Source organism: Pan troglodytes, chromosome 8, assembly GCF_028858775.2.
Source record: "Pan troglodytes isolate AG18354 chromosome 8, NHGRI_mPanTro3-v2.0_pri, whole genome shotgun sequence".
NCBI classification, from domain to species: Eukaryota; Metazoa; Chordata; class Mammalia; order Primates; family Hominidae; genus Pan; species Pan troglodytes.
The window spans coordinates 88,270,594-88,290,429 of NC_072406.2; the positions used below are offsets into that span (position 1 = coordinate 88,270,594).

Consider the following 19,836-nt stretch of genomic DNA (forward strand, 5'->3'; position numbering starts at 1 on the left):
GATCTTTGGCCATCTCAGATGCCCACTGCCCATTTGGAATCAGATCCATTTGGATGTCAACAAATGCAGCTAATAAGCAAAGGACTATGATTCAGACTCAATCCAAGTGCTGGTTGTGGTCATGAATCTTTAGGGAGGGCTGGATTCTACAAGTGTGGTCTATCTCATGGGCTAGCCTGGGCACCCTCCAAGCCCATCCTCCCCACTCCAGTTCTGTTCCCTTGGAAGGAGTTGAGGGGTGGGGCTAGGGAGGTGGTTTGTGAGTACACATATGACAAAGTTGCCATGAGAGGCTAGATTCTAGAGGTCATACAAAACCAAAATCATAACTAGTCAAAATTAACTTAGAAAATTTACATCATCCACAATGATGGCAAGATGCTTGCACTCTGAGAGAATCAGGGACTAGGAACAGCACAAGGAACAGTAAGTATGTTCCCATGTAGTTACACATTCACTGCACAGCAACTGGTTGAAGAGTGGAATGGTAGGCTGATTCTCTAGCACATTTAAATTTTTTATTTATGTAATCTCTTTATTTTTTACTGTTAGTTTGATGAGTGCTCACACTTGTATATGGAAAAGATAGATATGTGTTTGATATAGTTCCATTCTATGGTCTGTAAGCATATCCGCTTTGTCCTTCCTCGAGTTTGTGCTCCATTTGCCACTGAGAAATTTTAGGGTTTTGCAATATGACTTTTGATTCTGGAGTTCCTGTGGCATTTGTGTTTATACAAAGCAATGCAGCTGCCTTTTTTTCTTTTGGTAAAACATTTTCCTGGCCCTTCATCCACAAAACATGAGGTTTGCCTTCCTTCTAGCTGTTACCCAGAGCCTAACAGTAGAGCCTCTATGTAAATTTATGTGACGTTTTCACTAGAAAATTGCTTAAAAATGAATGATATTTCTAGAGTTTACTGTTTTTCACTTTAAGTACATTTTCTGACAATATGTCTTCTATTAATCATTTAAGCAATACTAGGAGCCTTAAAGGAGTGTATTCAGAAGCAAGAACCCATGGTTCATTTAGTGCTGTCTGAAAAAATTTCTTATTGATTGGCATCCTCTGCGGTTATGTGATGTAATATTTATAATATGTCACCCAGGCATACATCAAAACAAGTGTGTCTGTTGTTTCATTTCCATGGGAGATGTTGATTTCAAAGAGGTCAGCCCAGTTTTTAGGTCACGTTGTGGCCAACCACTGGACCAGAAATGGGAAGTAACTCGATTTATGTAGTTATTGGAAATGGCATCACAGAGCTTGAGTTTCTGTGGAGTCTTTCCTCCCCTCCTCCCAAATTCACCCCTTTCACTTCCTCACTTACCCCCTGTGCACCCAGTTGGATTTTCTTGGCACACATCCCCACCATAAAACAGGCTCATTAAACTTATATGTGAGCATGAACATACTACCAAGTTGTTGAGTAGCACCCTGGCCCCACTGGGGCAGGAGCAGAACTGTGCCTGGGGTTTCTCTTTGCCATTCATCATAGTTCATGGCTGAGAAATGTCCATGGCCCTGTTATTATAGGAGCTTAAACCTGTCTGTGATTTTCAGTGTGTACACACCATGCTGCTATTTTGGGATGAATGTGGAATGGAGGTGAATGTGATAATCAGCAGCCTCCAGGATTTGGGCAGGAAGAGAACAGCAGTGCAAGACTTGGCCGGAGAGACCACCATGCTACTGAGAAGCCACTTTAGTGCCCCTTGTGGATTTCAACGCTAGCCAAAATAACAAATCAATATGGGAAAGTTGGGTGCCCAGAATGGTCTATTTCTTGTCTTCCCTTGCCATTGCTTTTTTTGTTTTTGCTACAGAAAGAACAATGGACTGAAGGTTAACAGTAGACAAGTCTGGACTTCACCTTTCAAATAAGGGAGTTGGTCTCATGGTCTTTTAGCTCTTCCTCTGTCACTGAACCCTCTGTTGTTCATCCCCTCCTGCCACTCCAGTCTCTGGTTGGCCTTGCTTTCCTCCCTCCTCCCTGTAGGGCCTTCTGTATTCCTTACAACTTTCAATTATTTAAAACGTGACACCCTTTCTTTGTTCCCCTGCATGGAGCAGCCCTGGGGCCTGCCCAGTGTCTGCAGCACTCAGCCAAAGGGAAGGAGGGAGGGACCCTCTGCCGTCTGGTCGCTCTGGGCTGCCACCATTTCCCAGATGAATAGGAGCTGTAAAACTTGTGGCTTACATAACCCAGTGAGCATTCTCCAGCTAATCTACAATCTGGGCTTTGAAGATCACAAGAAAGCAAAGGTCACGACCCAGAGATCAAAGTGACAGAAGCCCACAGAGTAATTGCCGGTTACCCTCTGTAGAGGGCCTTGGTCTGTCCTGTGGGTGTATTGTTTGCACAGAGACTTCAAACATGCTGCCGGTGAACTGTGAGGAAAATCAGCTGGCCTCTGCCAGTTGTCAGGCATTCATGAATGCTGTAGGTGAGCTCACCTCGGCTCATTAGAGTGAGATTGTTGTCATCTCTCTGAGCATCTGCAGTTATTCCACTCACACTGTTTGTTCATTACTCTGTGGTCTTTATTGACTTTCTCACAGTCGTCATTTACTTGGAGGTGTTGGGGGTGGTTATATAAGGAAATTGGAATAACAAGAAAGGACGACATGGACATTTTTATTGTAAGTCAACTTTGAGCCACGTAGAGTTCAAGCAAGGTAACATTTGAAAGAGGCTTAGACATCATTTGGCCCATCCCCTTCACAGCATAGATAGAAAAACTGAGGCTCAGAAAGGCAGCAGAGACTGAACCAAGATCACAGGGCAAGATACACTCAAGAGTCTGGCCTCTTTCTCTATGCTATTAGTCCCCAAGCTTTTTGTTACAAAAACTTGCCCTCCTTTTATTTTTCTCCCCAACACTTTAAAAACTTTGATCTCTCAAATAGGCTGCACTGAAGCCATTGCTACGTTTATTATTATTATGAAACAGATATGTTCAGCAGTTGATCACGGCTTCTGTTCAGCATGAGGTAACCAGTGCTATTAAATGGAGTTAATGTAATCTAGTCAACAGTGAGGAAGCATGATGTTTTGTTGACGGACTCATCTATCCCATCAAGCTTTGTGAAAGATTGAGAATGGCTCACAGATCACCCATTGCTGCCTTCAGGGGTCTCAGGTAGGGCATCAGTAGCTTGTACCATGTCTCACTGCCTCCAAAGAATGGAAGCAAGAAGGCAGCAAGAAATAATGCAAAGAAGCATAGACTGCCGTAAATGGAAGGAAATTTTAAAAACGAAACAAAACTCCAATGACCCCATGCCCAGTTCCCTCAAGAATTGGAAACTTGGTACTTCTTGAATAGAGTGTCAGAGAAAAAAACATGTCAGCCAACCCCATTCACAGACCGTGGAGGCCCATCTGAGCTTTTCTGTGGTTGTAAGGTGTTCCTGGGGAGCAGCCATTGCCCTGGGGGGAGCAGCCATTGCCCTGGGGGGAGCAGCCATTGCCCTGGGGATAACAGTTACAGGCAGGGGGAAAGAATATCCTCCTCTCTCTCTCAGGTCTGGATGAAAAATGCCTGAGTGTTGGGACTAGAGCAGAGAAAATTGATTTTGGAAAGAAAGAAAAAAAAAGTATTTCTCCTGTTCCTTTTCTCCTCCTAGCGGTTTTATCTCTCTCCTTAGAGGAGTCCTTTAAGCAAATGGAACATTCTATGTGAGAAGAAAGAGGACCTGAAAAGCTCAATGTGCTGGTCTCTCAGATTTAGGAAATCTGTTTCCAGACAGAGACAAATGGGTCTTTAAGCACCTTCCCAGGATCCCTGCTCTCCTCTTGATAACCCCACCTTCTGTATCTCAGCCAAGAGCACCTATGACTCTCACCCCCACCCCTTACCACCCCCAGCCTTGGGGGCTTTCCCCCAGCCACCTTGAGAAGGTCAGGAAAATTGGAGTTGCCCTCTGGAGCTAGGGACGTGAGACTTAGAACTTAGACGGATCTCTTTTCATTAAGCAGTGCCCTGGCTTAACAAGCAGTTTTATAAATCTGAAGCTGTCTCCGGGTGTCGCAGGATTTATAGACGGGGGTTTCTGCCATAAAGTGGTTTATGATGGCTGCCTTCTGTGTTATTAGTAGCTGTCTCTTCCTTCAACCATTGCTGTTTGATAATAGCCTTAAAACACCCAGAATTACTTACCTGCAAACCCTATTCCCGATAGCCCCTGTTGACAGTCTGAATAAGTTTAGTGCCCTTTTGTTGTACTTTACCTTCAAAACAAACTGATTGAACCATCAATAGCTCGTGGAAGCTGACAGAGGGATGTCATCTGGACTAGCCCTTGTGATTGCAGGTTATCTGGGGGAGTTAACCTTCCCGCATTGTTAACTGAAATGTTTTATGTACTATGCAACTTTAGGATATGGCTGTGATAACCCCAGTAACTAAGTAATACATCACAGTAAAGAGATTTTGGTGCAACAAATAACCCAGGATTAAATTTACAAGGGTTAAATTGATATTGTAAAAGCCTTCATTCTGTGGCTTTGGGAATCCTCTCTTGTAGTTTTATGGCAAACTTGTATTACACTCAGGATTGAAGCTATGCCTTTTGACACCCTGACATGACCTAGAACAAAGGGAAATAGATCTCCCAGGACCACGAAAGGACAGGCAAGCAGGAAGCCCACTGACTTATCACTTGGCAATAATGTTTGGAGCCAGTTCCAAGCCACGAAGGGGCAAGAAGATCTGGCAGACATGGCCACTGGCTGGGTTCTGTGCACTGCAGGCATTGGGGCAGGGCAGCCCTTAGCAGAACTGGAAGGAGACCCTTTGCTGCCTCACCACCCTCCTAATTTCAAAGCTATTATTCCTCATGGTGTTATTTTCACGAGGACATTGGTTCTCAGCAGGACCAGCAGCATCAGCATCACCTGGGGACATATTAGAAATGTAAATTTCAGGCCCAGTTCCAGAAATACTGAATCAGAAACTCTGGGGATGGGGCCCTGCCATCTGTGTGTTGGGAAGTCTCCAGGAAATACTGATGCCCACTGAAGTTTGAGAACCACTGTGCAAGAATAGGAGCTCACCGAAAGAGCACAGATCTTCTGTATTGCTTTTATCTCCTCATGTTGGTACTTGACTCAGGTCCTGACACACAGTAGCTGTTCCATAATTACTTGTTGAACGAATGAATGTATGAGTAAGTAAATGAAAGAAGATATCTCTATGGAGGAACTTTGGACCCTGGGCTGAATCTCAGATGGAACTATTTGGGGCAAGTCCTCCTAGTGTCCCTCAGACCTCTCCAAGCAGCAACCACTTGGAAACCCAGGCTGGCCCACGGGATGGATGAAAATCATCCCTCATTTCAGGGGGTGACTGGCAGCCTGTGTCATGGGCTGTCTCTTCGATTGTATAAGAAGAGTGATCTGAAAACAGCAGCTCTTTGTCATCTAAAATTTTTAACTAGCTTAAAAGCCAGCACCTCTCTCTCTCTCTTTCTCCTTTGATTTCAGGGCTGTGATCCAAAGTGAGGCAAAATGACAATGTGCGGTCTGTTGTCATCATGGTTCCTGCCAGCCCCGTGAAGGCATCTTTCACTCCATCGTTAAACATTGGCTGATTTTCTAATACTGATGTTTTCTTCACCTGAATATTCATCTTTTCCCACCCTACCCTTAGTGGGTGTCTTTACTCCCTGCGCGTCACTCCTGACATATTGTTTCTGTCTGTACATGTCTTTATTTGAAAGAGTCTGTTGTCATCAAGACTTTTCTGCTACAAGCAGAAGATGGAAGTTTTCTCTGACATTGACTGAGGCCGGTGGGAGCTCTACTGGAGGATAGAAAAGATATTTGGTGGTGGTTCATGCCTGTAATTCCAGCAGATGCATCACTTGAGGTCAGGAGTTTGAGTCCAGCCTGGCCAACATGGTGAAACGCTGTCTCTACTAAAAATACAAAAATCAGCCAGGAGTAGTGGCACACACATGTAGTCCCAGCTACTCGGGAGGCTGAGACAGGGGAATTGCTTGAACCTGGGAGGCAGAGGTTGCAGTGAGCAGAGATCATGCCACTGCTCTCCAACCTGGGCAACAGAGCAAGACTCCATCTCAAAAAAAAAAAAAAAAAAAAAAAAAAAAAAAAAGAGAAAAAGAAAAGAAAGAAACAAAGAAAGGAAAGATATTTGGGTGTTTTGTGGCACTTTCTTGATTTTGGGTGAGGTTAGCAGGTATTTGGAGGGAAGGGAGAACCCAGGGTAGGAAAAGGACAATAGATTGAGGCCAGGGAGGAAACAGGAAGTAGCCAGAGTCAAATTTCCAGGACACCAGGCATGGGGTGGACATTTCTGAAGGAAGAAAAGAATTTCATAATATTTTGACCTTAACAATGAGTCCTGTGAAGGTTATTCCTGCAGACCTCTAAACTATTCTCTCTGGCTTTGGGATGGTCAGCCAAGCCTTTTACCTGGATAAGCATATGCAGGCCACTTGGTGATAATGTCACCGAATCCTTGGGGTGTTGCTCCCTCAGTTGGAAACCTCTGTGACTGGTGGTTCCTTTGCCTGAGTTTTGCTTGGGCCTGCTGGGCTTGTTCCACCTACTCGGCCTGATGGGCTGCACTTGGCTCGTGCTACCAGTTCAGATCCCATGCCTGCCAAGGGTGAGCCAGGTGTGGAGTGGTAAGGGGTACATGAGCAAGCAAGCACAGGGTCTGGCCACTGCATACAGCCAGGCATGCTAGCAGCAGCAGGCTGGGCAGCTCTAGGCACTGGCATGGGCACTAGCTCCCTGTGAGGCTGCATCTGGACCAGGCATACCACAACCAGCTTCCACTGCAGGCACTGGGGAACGTGGTGGCACCTGGAAGCTTGAAGATGCCAGGAACCACAGAGCCCCAAAGAGGGTGTCACAGCCTTGGCTTGGGGAGCTGTTAGGTCTGGGCTCCCCAAAGGGCCACAGCTCTTCTCTCTGTCTCATCACCCACGATGTGGTGAGCGGGGGGACATGTTTCAGCCCTGTTTGTGTTACAGCTCTTTCAGTCCTGCCATTTGGTGGGTCCCGAGTTCTTGTCCCAGATCCAGGAAGAATGAAGCATGCACACAATTGGAGGGTGAGCAAGGCAAAGAGGTGCTTTATTAAGCAACAGTACAGCTCTCAGGACAACTAAAGTAGGTAGCTCCTTTCTGCAGGCAGGTCATCTCAGTTTCTGTGCAGCCCTCAGCAGAGAGGAGACCCAGAGTGGGTAGCTCCTCTCCACAGGCAGGTTGTCCCATCATCTGCCCAAGTCTGGCTGAGTCTGGGGCTTTTATGGGCATCAGAGGAAAGGAAGTGCATGCTGATTGGTCCATGGGTGGCCACAGCAGGGTCCAGAAAAAGTACCATATGTTCTCACTCTGATTTACGAAACTGGTAGCCCAGCCCCTATGCTTTAGGCCACCCCTGGCCTGATGGTGGGGTTTCACCGGGGACACACCCCTTTCCACCTAGGAGCCTGTCTGCCTCCTGCTGCCAGCCATCAACCTGCTGTCTACAGTGCCCATGGTGCCCAGGCTGTTTGTGCCAAGGGATGCCTGCAGGCCCATGCTGAGCTGTCCTCCGCTGTCCCTTAGCCTCCCTGCTGTGCTCATCAGCACCCAAAGTCCAGAAGGGGCTGAGGTGGCAGGGGGCTGGTGTTTCAGTACTGCTCCGAGCGTGAACACACTTAGCCAGATTGTGACAGTGCCTGGGCTTGGCCGCCACTTTGCTCCAAAATTGGAGCGGGCATTGGGAGTGGGGAGAGGCCAGGCAGTGGGAGCAGGCACTCCCAAGCCTTCCAGCGGAGGGGGGCTTCCCAAGCCCCCAAGAGCACAGGGATGCCTGGGTCTGCAGCTGCAGCTGGGCAGCTGCAGTTGCACCTGGGAGCAGGGGCTCCTGCCCCACCAACTCAGGAGGGCATGGGGCTCCCACCTGTTCCTGACTCCTGCCAGCTCCACAGAGCAAGCAGCCCCTACTGCAGCTGGTGTATTTGCAGCAATTGCTCCAGATGGGCTGCTACTGCCACCAATAATGAGACCACCTTACGAATGTGGAAGGTGGCCTTGGGAACCCAAGGCTCCAGTGAAGGCAAGCCACACTGTTCCAAGTAACATCCTCACTGAGGAATAGCTAGGTTCTTGGGGTTGCCTTAAGGTGTGGTTCCTTGATGCCCATTTGAGATTTCCTGTTTCTCCTTTTCCATTGAGTTTTCAGTCAGTAGACCTCTTGCTCTGTGCTCCCATAACCACTCTATGCATAACCTCGATTTTGGCACTTAGCTATGCTTATTCCTAATTTCTCCAAGTGAGTGTGTAATTTCTGTTACACTGAGAACACCTTTGAGAGCAGGAAGCATGTTGTAATCACATCTGTATCCCTAAGGCCTGGCACATAGTAGGTGATCAAGAAATATCTGTGCAACTGAAATCAACTGGTATGTTATTGACTCCATTCTAACACCAGTTTTCAAGATGTGGTGAGAGTGAGCAAATAAATTTGTCCCTGCCTTCAAGAAGCTTACAATTTGGGTAAGGACATTAATGAACACCAAGAAAATAATTAGAAAACAACAAAATGTTAGACTGTAAGGTGCTGATAGCATATTCTAGGAGTCCTGGGAAGGGAGAAAGCAATGAAGGGTGGAGGTGTACAAAAAAACCTTCACAGGAGATGAGGCTTGAAAGATGAGTATATGCTGAGGAGGCTGGGCATAGGAAGGAAATGACATATTCCCTTGGAGATAATCCATTGCTCTTGACACTGGGTACTCACCTCTTCATAAGCAGAATAGGGTGGAAACAACTCGCTTGTTTGATTGTTGGACTATGGAACTTGATGGAAAGCATCTTGGTTAGTGACTGTCCCTGACGAGGGAGAAGTATAGACACATGTCCATACCTGTTATACATTTATTTGTGCATTTATATAACTATACCCTGGCCAAGTGGTTATTCTTGTCAACTCTATATATACCTATTTGAGGACAGTTAATTACACTAGCAGCCACTGGCTTATTTCTGGAGTCCATCTGCCAAGGAATTCTTCCAGGGAAATGGAGAGCACCTAGCATTTGTTGGGCCATTAATATCTCCTAGAAATTAACTCCCCCTATTTCTCCTTGATAATCTTCATAGGTTAGCAAGTGTGGAAATAACCACATGTATTATCGAGGGATGATGCGAACAAAGTTCTTAAGACCCCTGCCTGATTCCTCAAGGAAGCATTTCTCAGCTACATGTGTTCCTCACTTGTAACCCACAGTCATCCAGGTCATTACAGTCTATGATACAGATGACCCATAGGAATGGCAGTGACATAAAGGGTACAATCAATTTATAGGTTTATTTTACTGAGAATTTCTGTGTAGCAAAGAAGCTGAGCCTGTTTTCTAGACTGGAAGGAAGGGCATGTGTTGATAGGGTGCCACTGGCTAACCCACGTGTGTGTGTGTGTGTTTACCTTTGAGCCAAGAGTACCATTAGTGTGTGCTTCTAATGTTTAGTTGTGCATGTGTGTAAGATAGAATCATTCTGACTTCTCCAAGGAACAGTTGTTTATTCTTTGTGAAAGAAGAGAGGAGGAGCAGCCAAGGTCTAAGTTCCAGAAGACCGGATGGTGTGGATTCTTGAAGATCAGACAAGCTGTCGGGATCTCTGAGGCTGCCACTCAAACTTCCTGAGTTGTCTCTGACTCTTGTCTTCCAGATGCTTTGTTCTGTACAAGCTGCCCAACTTGAAATTTCTGGATGCCCAGAAAGTAACCAGACAAGAACGAGAGGAGGCGTTGGTCAGAGGAGCCTTCATGAAGGTGGTGAAGCCCAAGGTGAGCTGCCTACTTGCTGTTCTTCACAAGGGATTTACATCTCATGGCAGTGCTTACACCCCAGGGCATGCAGAATGTCCTCTGAGTGTTTAGAATGCAGTTGGGATCTCACATGAAGGGTCCTTCCATGGATACATTGTTGGCCAAACATGAAATAGGATTAGGTGTAAATTGGATCTTCCTGTTTTACCAATAAAGCAGCACTATGCATAGCCCAATGGTGAAGTTCTGCGGGGGACTGCAGGTCTCCTTCTTGAAGATATTCACTAAGTGGGGCCTCTGCAGGTTTGCAGCTGAGAAAGAAGAAAGAGGAAAGCATTGGGCATGGGTGGGCTTTTGGGGTAGGTGGGATTCTTCTAGTGCTTCAGAGGGGGACTTTCTTGTTTGCCACCAAAGGGAAGCTAGGGAAGAGTGATTTTCTTCCATCACAGGCAAGGGCTCCTCGGCCCTCTGAGATATCGTTAGTGTGGAAGGTGATGTTTCCTGACAATGTGTCCCTAGGCTGGCATGTGCCCCCCACATGTATCTCTCCAGAGCTGATTAGAATGGTGTTTACTGACCTTTCCTTTACCAGCTGAGTCTGTAAGTGAATTTGGTGTCATCCTAATGGCAGCTCTGATGAGGCAGTGAAGAATTGGCTTGGGGTCTTGGATTCAGACACAAGGAGATTTTTTAAGGACATGGATGACTGTCTCTTTGGGAGGAGTTGGGAGTCCTTCAGTGAAGCCAGAGGCTGGGGAATGGACTCAGTGACCCCTGATGACCTCCTTGGAGAACTGTCATTTCCTTGAGGCTCTGTGGAGCTGTGTGGTCACCTCCTATGAGATTGCAACTTGTATGTTGAAAATGCTGGCACTGATATCCTAGAAGTCTAGTTTATCCTCAGCTATTGACTTATAGCACTCTGCATGTGCATTGGAAGTGATTAAAGGGGGGAAAGAAAAAACAAAAACAAAACAGAACAATGAAACATCTTCCATCAAGTTGCTCTGCTGGCAGCAGACCTCAGGCCACTTTCTTTCCCTGAATCCATGAGGTGCAACTTATTTTCCATTATGCTGAATAAAATTGCTAGCAGTTGTGGAAATATATGATATGGAGAGTATATTACTGGCAGATAAATGTATTGTTACCTCTTTCAGCATGTGGGAAATTAATTGAGTGATTCATTTCATAGCTATTAAAGTGTTAACAGTGCTCCCTACCGAGGCACAGGTTTGATGTATTGCACACAACTGCCTTTAGTTATTCTAGCTTTTGTAATTTTTCCAAATGAAATAATTTATTTCTTGGCCTTCTTTTTATTTGTTTTTGGTGAAAACAGTCCAGAGCTAGCCAGCATGACCAAACCCAGCAAAAGTACAACAAATGCACTCTATAGTATCCTGGGTTATTATAAATAACCTGCCCACCCTACATATCTCACCTTCTTGTATACATCTGTATTCATGTGTATACCTGTGTGCAGAGTGGAACAGTATTTCTCCTGTGCTCATTGGCTTTGATGTGGGCAGCTCTACATTGTCACACAAAATCTGAAGGGGTAATAAATGTAGTACCCACCATATCTGGATGGGGCACTCAGTGCATGCCCACCCCCCATTCTTCTAAGGTTCTTGGTGCACAGATCTACAAGTTTTCACATCATCCTCTAAAGTAGAAGGAAGGAGTCATTGGCTCGCTTTATGGGTGAGGGAACTGAGGGCTGGAGAAGTTAACTGGGCTGCCCCAGGTCACCTGGCTAGTAATTGTGGAGCTGGAGGTTTACCTTGTGTCTGACCGCTGGGCCCACACTCTTCTCTCTCTGCTTTCTCACCCCTGCAGCAGTGAGCTACATATTTACCCTGTGGATCTCTTTGTTCAAACAAAACCTCCTAAGGTCTAAATGAGGAAAACAGGTAAGAGCAGGACTGTTCTGTTGAGTAGAGGTGGGAGGAATCGAAATCCTTCCTTGCTTTTGAAAGCATCTGAGACTGGCTCCTTAAAATCCAGCATTAGTTGTTTCTGAGTCATTAGCAACATCAGCAGAAATGCCCTTTAGAGTTCCCAATTAGTTTCTAATCAATTCTAGAATTAGTTCATGTTTGTATGATTGACTCCAATATCCTTACTAACTGTATTAAGCTTTAAAAAGCCTGTTAAGGTGTAAATTAGTTCAACCATTGTGGAAAGCAGTATGGCAATTCCTCAGAGAGCTAAAAACAGAACTACCATTCGACCTAGCAATCCTATTACTGGGTATATACTCAAAGGAACATAAATCATTCTATCATAAAGACACATACATGTGGATATTCCCAGCAACACTATTCACAATAGCAAAGACATGGAATCAACCTAAATGCCCATCAGTGACAGATCGGATAAAGAAAATGTGATACGTATACACTATGGAATACTATGCAGCCATACAAAAGAACGAGATCATATCTTTTGTTGGAACATGGATGGAGCTGGAGGTCATTATTCTTAGCAAACTAATGCAGGAACAGAAAAACAAATACCACATATTCTTACTTACAGGTGGGAGCTAAATGATGAGAACTCATGAACACAAAGAAGGGAACAACAGACATGGGGGCCTACTTGAGGCTGAAGATTGGGAGGAGAGAGAGGAGCAGAAAAAATAACTATTAGGTACTAGGCTTGGTACCTGGGTATGAAATAATCTCTACAACAAACCCCCATGACACAAGTTTACCTATGTAACCAACCTGCATATTTACCCCCAAACCTAAAACAAAAGTTTAAAAAAATATCTGTTAATTATTTGAGGAGAGAGACTAAAGTACTCATACAAAGTATGGTGATCTTGGTTCTCTTTCTGTGGTCACATGATTTCCAAACCAAAGAGGACTTAGAAATCACCGAGTCTTTGCTCCCATTTCATGGATGAGGGAGCTGGGAGAGGGTGTAGTTTCCTGAGGCTCCATGGAATTGGGACCAGAACCCCGGGGGTCTGGGCTTCCAGTTAAGTGTTCAATTTATGCCATGATTCTTCAAGTGCCCAGGACGATTCTTCTGTGTTCTTGGTTTCATATCGAACTGGATGCCTACATTGAATGGCAGGCAGTTCCCTTTTGTCTGTTATTTTCAGAGATAGGCAGTGGTACTTTTCTTGTAGAAAGAAAGACGCCAAATGAGCTCCTTGCTGAATTAATAAATTGGCATTAAAAAGGCTGGTTCTCACCTGTTCATAGTGTGTACAGACATATGTTTGTTCCCATGCAGGTGTGTATACCTGCTTCCGTCTCTGTGTATATATACATATGCATGTTCTGGGAGGTATGTGTACACCAGAGTCAGCTTCTAAGTGGCAAGCAATTTCCTTTCCATGTGTTGCTGCCGCTGTGCTGAGCACACTCAGGGAAGACCTATTTTTCACGATGGAATCGGAATCTCAAGCTGGCTCCTGTCCTTTCCAGGGCAGCCAAGGCCTGTTGTGCTTATTCAGCAGAATGCTCTGATGGATGATTAAGGTGGCTGTGATTTGGGGAGCTATTTTCATCTTATTCCTGACATAAAGAATTTGGGAGAATGGAAAATGTCCCTCCAATCACAGCTCTTGCCTTGGAGGTAGGGAAACGGGCAGTCTGGGTGTTCTCGGCTGACACAAATGCAGAACCATCCAGGAGGTAATAAAGGCCCGATGTCGCAGAGGTCTGATTGGGTACCTGGCAGGCGCTGGCGCTTGAGTGCAAGTCCTCGCTCCCTTTCTCCCATGATGACACATTTCTCCTCCGTGGCTGCCTTTTAGCTTTTGTTGTTTCAAAGCTGGCTTCTGTCTGAGCTCTGATTATTGTAGAGAAAGATGCTGTCATTCATTAGGAAGTGATAGCTGAATGCTACAATGGATGCTTCCAGACTTTATCTCTGTGTGTGTGTGTGTGTGTGTGTTATTAGTTGATGGACCTGCAACAGCTAGGCTTTGTCATTTCCAAAATTCAAATATATAAAATATATATAACTTTATCAAATATTGGCCATTGAATCATGCCATTGTTAATACAGAGAACACCACGCTGGATACAGAGAAGGTTCAAGCCCCCAAAGAAAGAGCCCTCTAGTAACCAAACTGTGAAGCCCCTCACTGCACTGGGAAACATAGATCAAAGGGGTGCAGAGGCCTGTCCAGGATGACGTGTGTGGTCGGCATGTCAGCCCTGCACATCAGAGAGACAGCTCAAAAATCCGACAGTCAGAATTGTTTAATTATGTCCTGACTTTGTAATTATTCATCCCTGTTCTGGCAAAGAGCACAGTTGTCATTTCTTTGACATAATTATTTAAAGCTGAGCCCTCTTGTTTACAGGCATGTATACAAAGTTGGCTACCGACTGTTTAATCTTCAGAATCTTAAAGGAGCCTAAGGAGGGCAACTCTAGAAAGTGTTTTGACGCTTATGTTTTGCTTGCATTAATATCCATCCTCTCATAGGGAAGATGTGGTAATAAATATGTCTGTGAGTAGTGAGGTGTCTTTGAAGACATGTCACTTGTTTGTTTATGTGGGCACAGTGTGTTCAAACATATGTTTTTTCCCATGCAGGTGTGTATACCCGCTTCAATCTCTGTGTGTGTATACATATGCATGTTCTGGGAGGTATGTGTACACCAGAGTCAGCTTCTAAGTGGCGAGCGATTTCCTTTCCTGATTTTTCCACCTGATTTTCCCATCGTGTAGTTTGTGTATTTGTGTAGTTTGTTGTAGCTTGTATATTTGTGTGTGTGCCTACGTTTTGATACTTGGGAGGGTGGGCTATTGTGTGTGTGTGTGCATGTGTTTTTGTGTGTGATAGAAAGAAGGAAGGAGAGGGAGGGAGATGCCCTGTGTTGAAGAAATAAACTTTGGAGTACATGCATTTCCAAAAGTCTCTCTTATTCTTTTCCCCTAAACTGAAAATTGGAAACTATTTGGGCCTGAGAATCACCTGCTCCCACGAATACCCTACATAGTCCTGCCATTGACTCTTGGAGTTAGGTCCTCACTCCCCTGGGTACCTTTAGTTTCTTCCATCTGTGTCTGTGTTTTTAGGTTTCCATGCAAAAGGCCATCTAGGATGAAGACAGGGAATGATTCATAAGGAAGCTGGCTTCTCATTGGGATGAGGAAGCTGCTCGCCCCTGGGGTGCCAGCTCCATGAGGGCAGGAACCTTGTGTTTTGTTCGTTTCTGTATCTCTAGTACCTAGTCTATAGCAGAGGCTCAGTCAATACTCATCAAAGGAATGAACCATGAACAGCAGAGCATATTGGAAGATCCATCATGAAAAGGTTGTTGTATATGTTCTAATTGCTTCAGTCAACATGGTTACCTTAAAAGGCAGGAAAGAAACCATTGCCTTTAGACTGTGTGTTAATTGCCACCTGTACACTGGCAGAAAAGACAGATTCTGGGCATCGTGTTTGTTTTTCCAAAGGATTTTCCCGGGATTATTTATGATGGGAAAACCTACTACTACCACAATCCCCATGACTTGGCTTTTCCACTGGGTAGCATTTCACGGGGAGGCAAGGGTGTGATCTGAAGCTGTGTTCTCCTCGTCACTCGGGGTGGTACTGGAGTCCTCCTTCTTTCTCAACCCACCTGCTCATATTAGGGCTTTTAGGAAGTAAGTAGCTCTTCTCATGAAACATGTTAGGGTACCCACAAGTCTGTGTGTAGTTACAATGAAATTTTCCCTGTCTTCACCGCTATTGTATTTTTTGTCTATACCTAAAGGAGCACTACTTAGTTGCTTCTTTGCTACACTTAATTGTTTTTTATGCCTAGTCTAGCACTTTACTAAGTGCTATCTTATTCTAAACTACACTGCGTATGTCTTTGATATCTTCTGTTAACGCCTATGTAGCCCAATTGCAAATGCATAAAAGGGTATCAGAAACTACTTCTAGGTTTATTACAATTACTGTCCTTTATACTCATATTTTCAAGAATATATATTTTATATAAAGCCAGGACATGCCTATAAATAAACATTATAAATCACAAGTACATTCAGTTCAACAGACCATCAGCCAATATATTTTGAAAGTTCTCCACAGTGCCAAACATTCAAAAAATAATTTAAAATATTGGTTGTTTTTCTGGATGTTTCCAACTACCTGAATGTGCTCATGTTTTTATGATTTTTTTTTCTGTTTTCATGCAGATGTTTCTTGTCTAGAGACATATTCAGATTCTATTTTCAGTTGCTTTCTAGTAAATTTTGGAGAGAGGAAAATTTTTTAATTAACTTTTTTTTTTTAAGAAAATGCTTAGATGGTGTGTTCAAAAACAACTCTGGGAGCCAAACATTTGCAGTTTGTTTGTTTTTTCAACCTTATTCCTGACTTCACAGTTTGCACGTTCATTTGAGGGAGAATCACTAAAAGATTTTGTATTTCTCCATTTTTAGAACCATGGCATCCTGTGCCTCAAGCAAATGCTTTTGGAGTATTGCTCTTTGGAGGCGGCCTCTGTAGCCTTGCATTTGGGTAGCAACCCTCTAAAATAAAAAAATAGAGCACTGCAGGAAAGCCATGTCTCTGGTGTGCTGGTGAAACCAAAATCCACAATAGAAAGAAGGAGGGTGGTAGCAGCCTCTTAGGGGCATTCCCAGGAGTCCTAGGGGCCTTGCCAGGTGCTGAGCACATAGTAAAGACTACTGTCCATGAAGCCAGTGCCTGGGGGGATGTTACTGTTTCCCTGATGGGACCTCTGGCTTGCCCAGCTCCCCAGTGGCCCAGCTTCACCCTCTTCCTCTTTTTAGCCTCCCACATGCTCGCTGCTTTCCAAAGATGCTTAGATGGATGTATCAAGAGGATCATGGAAGTAAGTAGCATTTTTTAAGTGTTGGGGATAAGATGAATAACCCTTGGATACTTTGTCCTGCCTCTGCAACCCAACAACTGGGAGAAGTGTGGTAGATTGCATTGTTTGTCTAAAACCATTCCTTTCTCTCTGCCCTTGCTGTGGCTCCCCATCTAAGGGAGGAATACACTTCCCCATTCCATTGACTTTGGCCTTGGCCATGTAACTCCTTGACCAATGGGATGCGAGTGGAAGTGACAGCATGACAATTCTGGGCCAAGGCCTTACGCAGCACCATGTGTTTTCACTCACTGCTCGCACACGTCTGCCATTTGCTATGAAAACAACATGAGAGACACCGTGACCAGACCTGAACCTGACTTGAGGCCTGCAAACATCCCAGCCAACCACAGACCTCTACATGAGAAAGAAATGCTTGTAATAAGCCACTAAGATTTTGAGCAGTAGTGTGCTGACTAATACCTAGGCAGGCCATCCCATCCACACACCCTACCTCTGCTGCATCTCTGGCCATTGAACCAGGGTCTTAACTGGAACACAACTTGGAGTTTTGTGAGGTTAGTGGCAGTCATTGGTGCCACAGCACCAACTACTGTAGGGTTTCTGGGTACTTAACTAATTAGGATAGCAGGGCCAGTCTAGAGGTCAACTGGCTGCCTAGTGGTACATTAGATGCACAGAAACTTCCCTGATATGTGAGTTAGAAGAACATGCATTAAGTAGTCACTGTCTGCTAGCTATTGTACCAGCTGCTTAACAATTTTATCTCTAATTTTCTCCCTAAACTTGAATCTACAAATGAGGAAACTGATGATCAGATAAATTATATACATAACCTAAAATTACAGAGCAAGGTGGAACCAGGTCCTTTTTTTCCCCTGGGTCTTCCTAAGCCCCAAAACTCATGTTCTTTCCCCTCTATGCCTTGAATTACTTCAGGGATAAAAGTCAAACTCAAAGCTTGTGCTCTTCCCACTGTATCCCTTACATTTCATTAACAAGGCATACATTTCTGATGGAAGGCAGGGGTGAAAGAGCAGGAAGATCAGGAGATAGAAGGCAGCCAGAGGCAACTTTGTAATTTCCAATTTTAACCCTGTGATGACTCCCCATAACATATTTTGGTGAAATACATGGGCTAGGCAAAGAACTACAGGAGCCAGGCTGTGGGGGGATCTCTGAGTTAGGTCAGGTTTGCAGTTTCCCCTGAGGGTGAGGAGGAACCTTGGCAGAGTTTGAAGTGGGAAAAGTCTGGGCAGGCCTGTATTTGCATCCCTGGGTATCTGGGAGAGGGAGCCTTAGAGCTCTGTGCAGAGCAGGTGCTTTGGTGATGTGGAAATCTGTGCAACAGCAGGCACTGGTCTGAGGCTGCCACAGTGTTCCCAGCACCCAGGCCAGTGTCAGTGCTCAGGCAGCTACAGGGGTTAGAGAGCTGTGTCTAAAGAAGCTCTGGGATGGCAGAGATGGGTCCATGTAAGAGTGAGTAGCTCTGATGCTGGGACAAGGAGACAGCTGATGGCTGTCAGAGACCCACTAGTGACTCCCCCTTAAAGGGAGTTCACAACATCTCCAAAATGTTCTTTGACATGTTCTTACCTCAAAGCCCCTGTCCCTTATAGTATTCGCTGTCTCGTTTTAAGGAGTAAATTTAAGTCTTCCTAACTGGGCCATAAAAAGTTGTCATTCGCATGATCACTGGCAATGACTAAGATGGAGCCTTTATTTGTCTTTAGTCTGCACATTACCAGCTTGACATTTTCTTGATCCACTTTGGAAAAGTATCTTTGGCATTTTGTTTTTGCAATGTAGATTCTTTTTATCATTATTTTTAAAAATTAAGTTTGAAAGGAAAGAGAAGAGGGAAAAGGAGAGGAAAATAAAGATGTTTACTTAAGAAATTGGGTTCTGGAGAGTAAAAGTTAGGGTTCTGATTTAAAGTTATCCATATTTAAAACCAACATTGCCCGGGGTTCTGTGCAGAGCTACAGGGCAGGACTGGCTGCTGTTCTTCAGCTATGGGTGCATGGGTGAGCTTGACAAATCCTTCACATGCTTTTCTCCATCCTCTAGCCCACCCCTCCCAATTCTTTGCTTTGAGCTTGGTGATTCTAGGCTAGTGATGAAGAAGAATAAGTTGGAAATGCAGGGGCAACTTGTCTAGGAACAGGGAAAAAAGGCCAATGACTGACATATGAGTAAAAGGAGAATCATGATGGCCTCGGCATCCCCTCCCCTCCATTAGACCAGGGCCTTGCTGTCTTTCCTGAACTCTACAGCTTAATAGAGCTCTGTCTTCCTCAGAAAGTCCCTTCTGGGCCCATGGAAACATCAGACTGTAGGATTCTAGAGACTGAACTCTCAGGCCATTGTGTATCCTTGAAGGCAGGGAAACCTGCAAGAAGAGGGCAGGCAGAGGCCAACCACACAGATGCCAGGCCACTAGAGAAACATCATGAACATTGTTCTGAAGCTGCCTTCAATGACATGTGCATGTATTTGCAATTCCATGGCTAAGGAAGAAGGAGAAAACAGGGATGGCATGGTCCCATTTTCTACTCTGCAGTTCTGGCTATTTCCAAACCGCCTGCTACTATAGGTAATAGCAGACAAGAAGAGCAAATTGTAAGAAGAAAATATAAAAGAAAACTCATGTAAGCTCAGTGATGAAATGAATGTTTCTGATACTTAACATTTACCTGATCTTTTTGTTGTTCCCAAAAGCAAAGTTGTGGACAAGATAAAGTAGTAAGATAACCTTAGGGCAGCAGTCACCAACGTTTCTGGCACCAGGGACTAGTTTTGTGGAAGACAATTATTCCACAGACTGGGGGTGGGGATGGGGGATGATTTCTGGATGAAACTGCTCCACCTCAGATCATCAGGCATTAGATTCTCATAAGGAGCCTACAACCTAGATCCCTCACATGCACAGTTCACAATAGAGTTTGAACTCCTATGAGAATCTGATGCCACCACTGATCTGACAGGAGGCAGAGCCCAGGCAGTAATGCTTGCTCACCAGCCGCTCACCTCCTGCTGTGTGGCCTTGTACCTAACAGACCACAGACCAGTACGTGTCTGTAGCCCCGGGGTTGGTGTTGGAGACCCCTGCCTTAGGGTGTCCAACCTGAACAGAGTTAAAAGTCTTCACAACATTTGGAAGAAAAATGTGGTGATTGTCTGAATGCAGCTGATATGTACTTTCAGGGTAC

The 19,836-nt window shown here is 44.8% G+C and overlaps 1 protein-coding gene across 10 annotated transcripts in view; it reads left to right on the forward strand.

Annotated features, from left to right (window-relative positions):
* LRMDA (leucine rich melanocyte differentiation associated) overlaps positions 1-19,836 on the forward strand; it is a 1,132,554-nt gene that overhangs the window by 622,523 nt on the left and 490,195 nt on the right. For all 10 annotated transcript variants that reach the window (XR_010146565.1, XR_010146566.1, XM_054659441.2 and 7 more), the window contains one exon: positions 9,695-9,812. Coding sequence is in view for 8 of the 10 variants with exons in the window: in XM_054659441.2 (XP_054515416.1) it covers positions 9,695-9,812 (118 nt within the window). In the remaining 2 variants the exon portion in view is untranslated. The remainder of the gene's footprint in view (positions 1-9,694; positions 9,813-19,836) is intronic.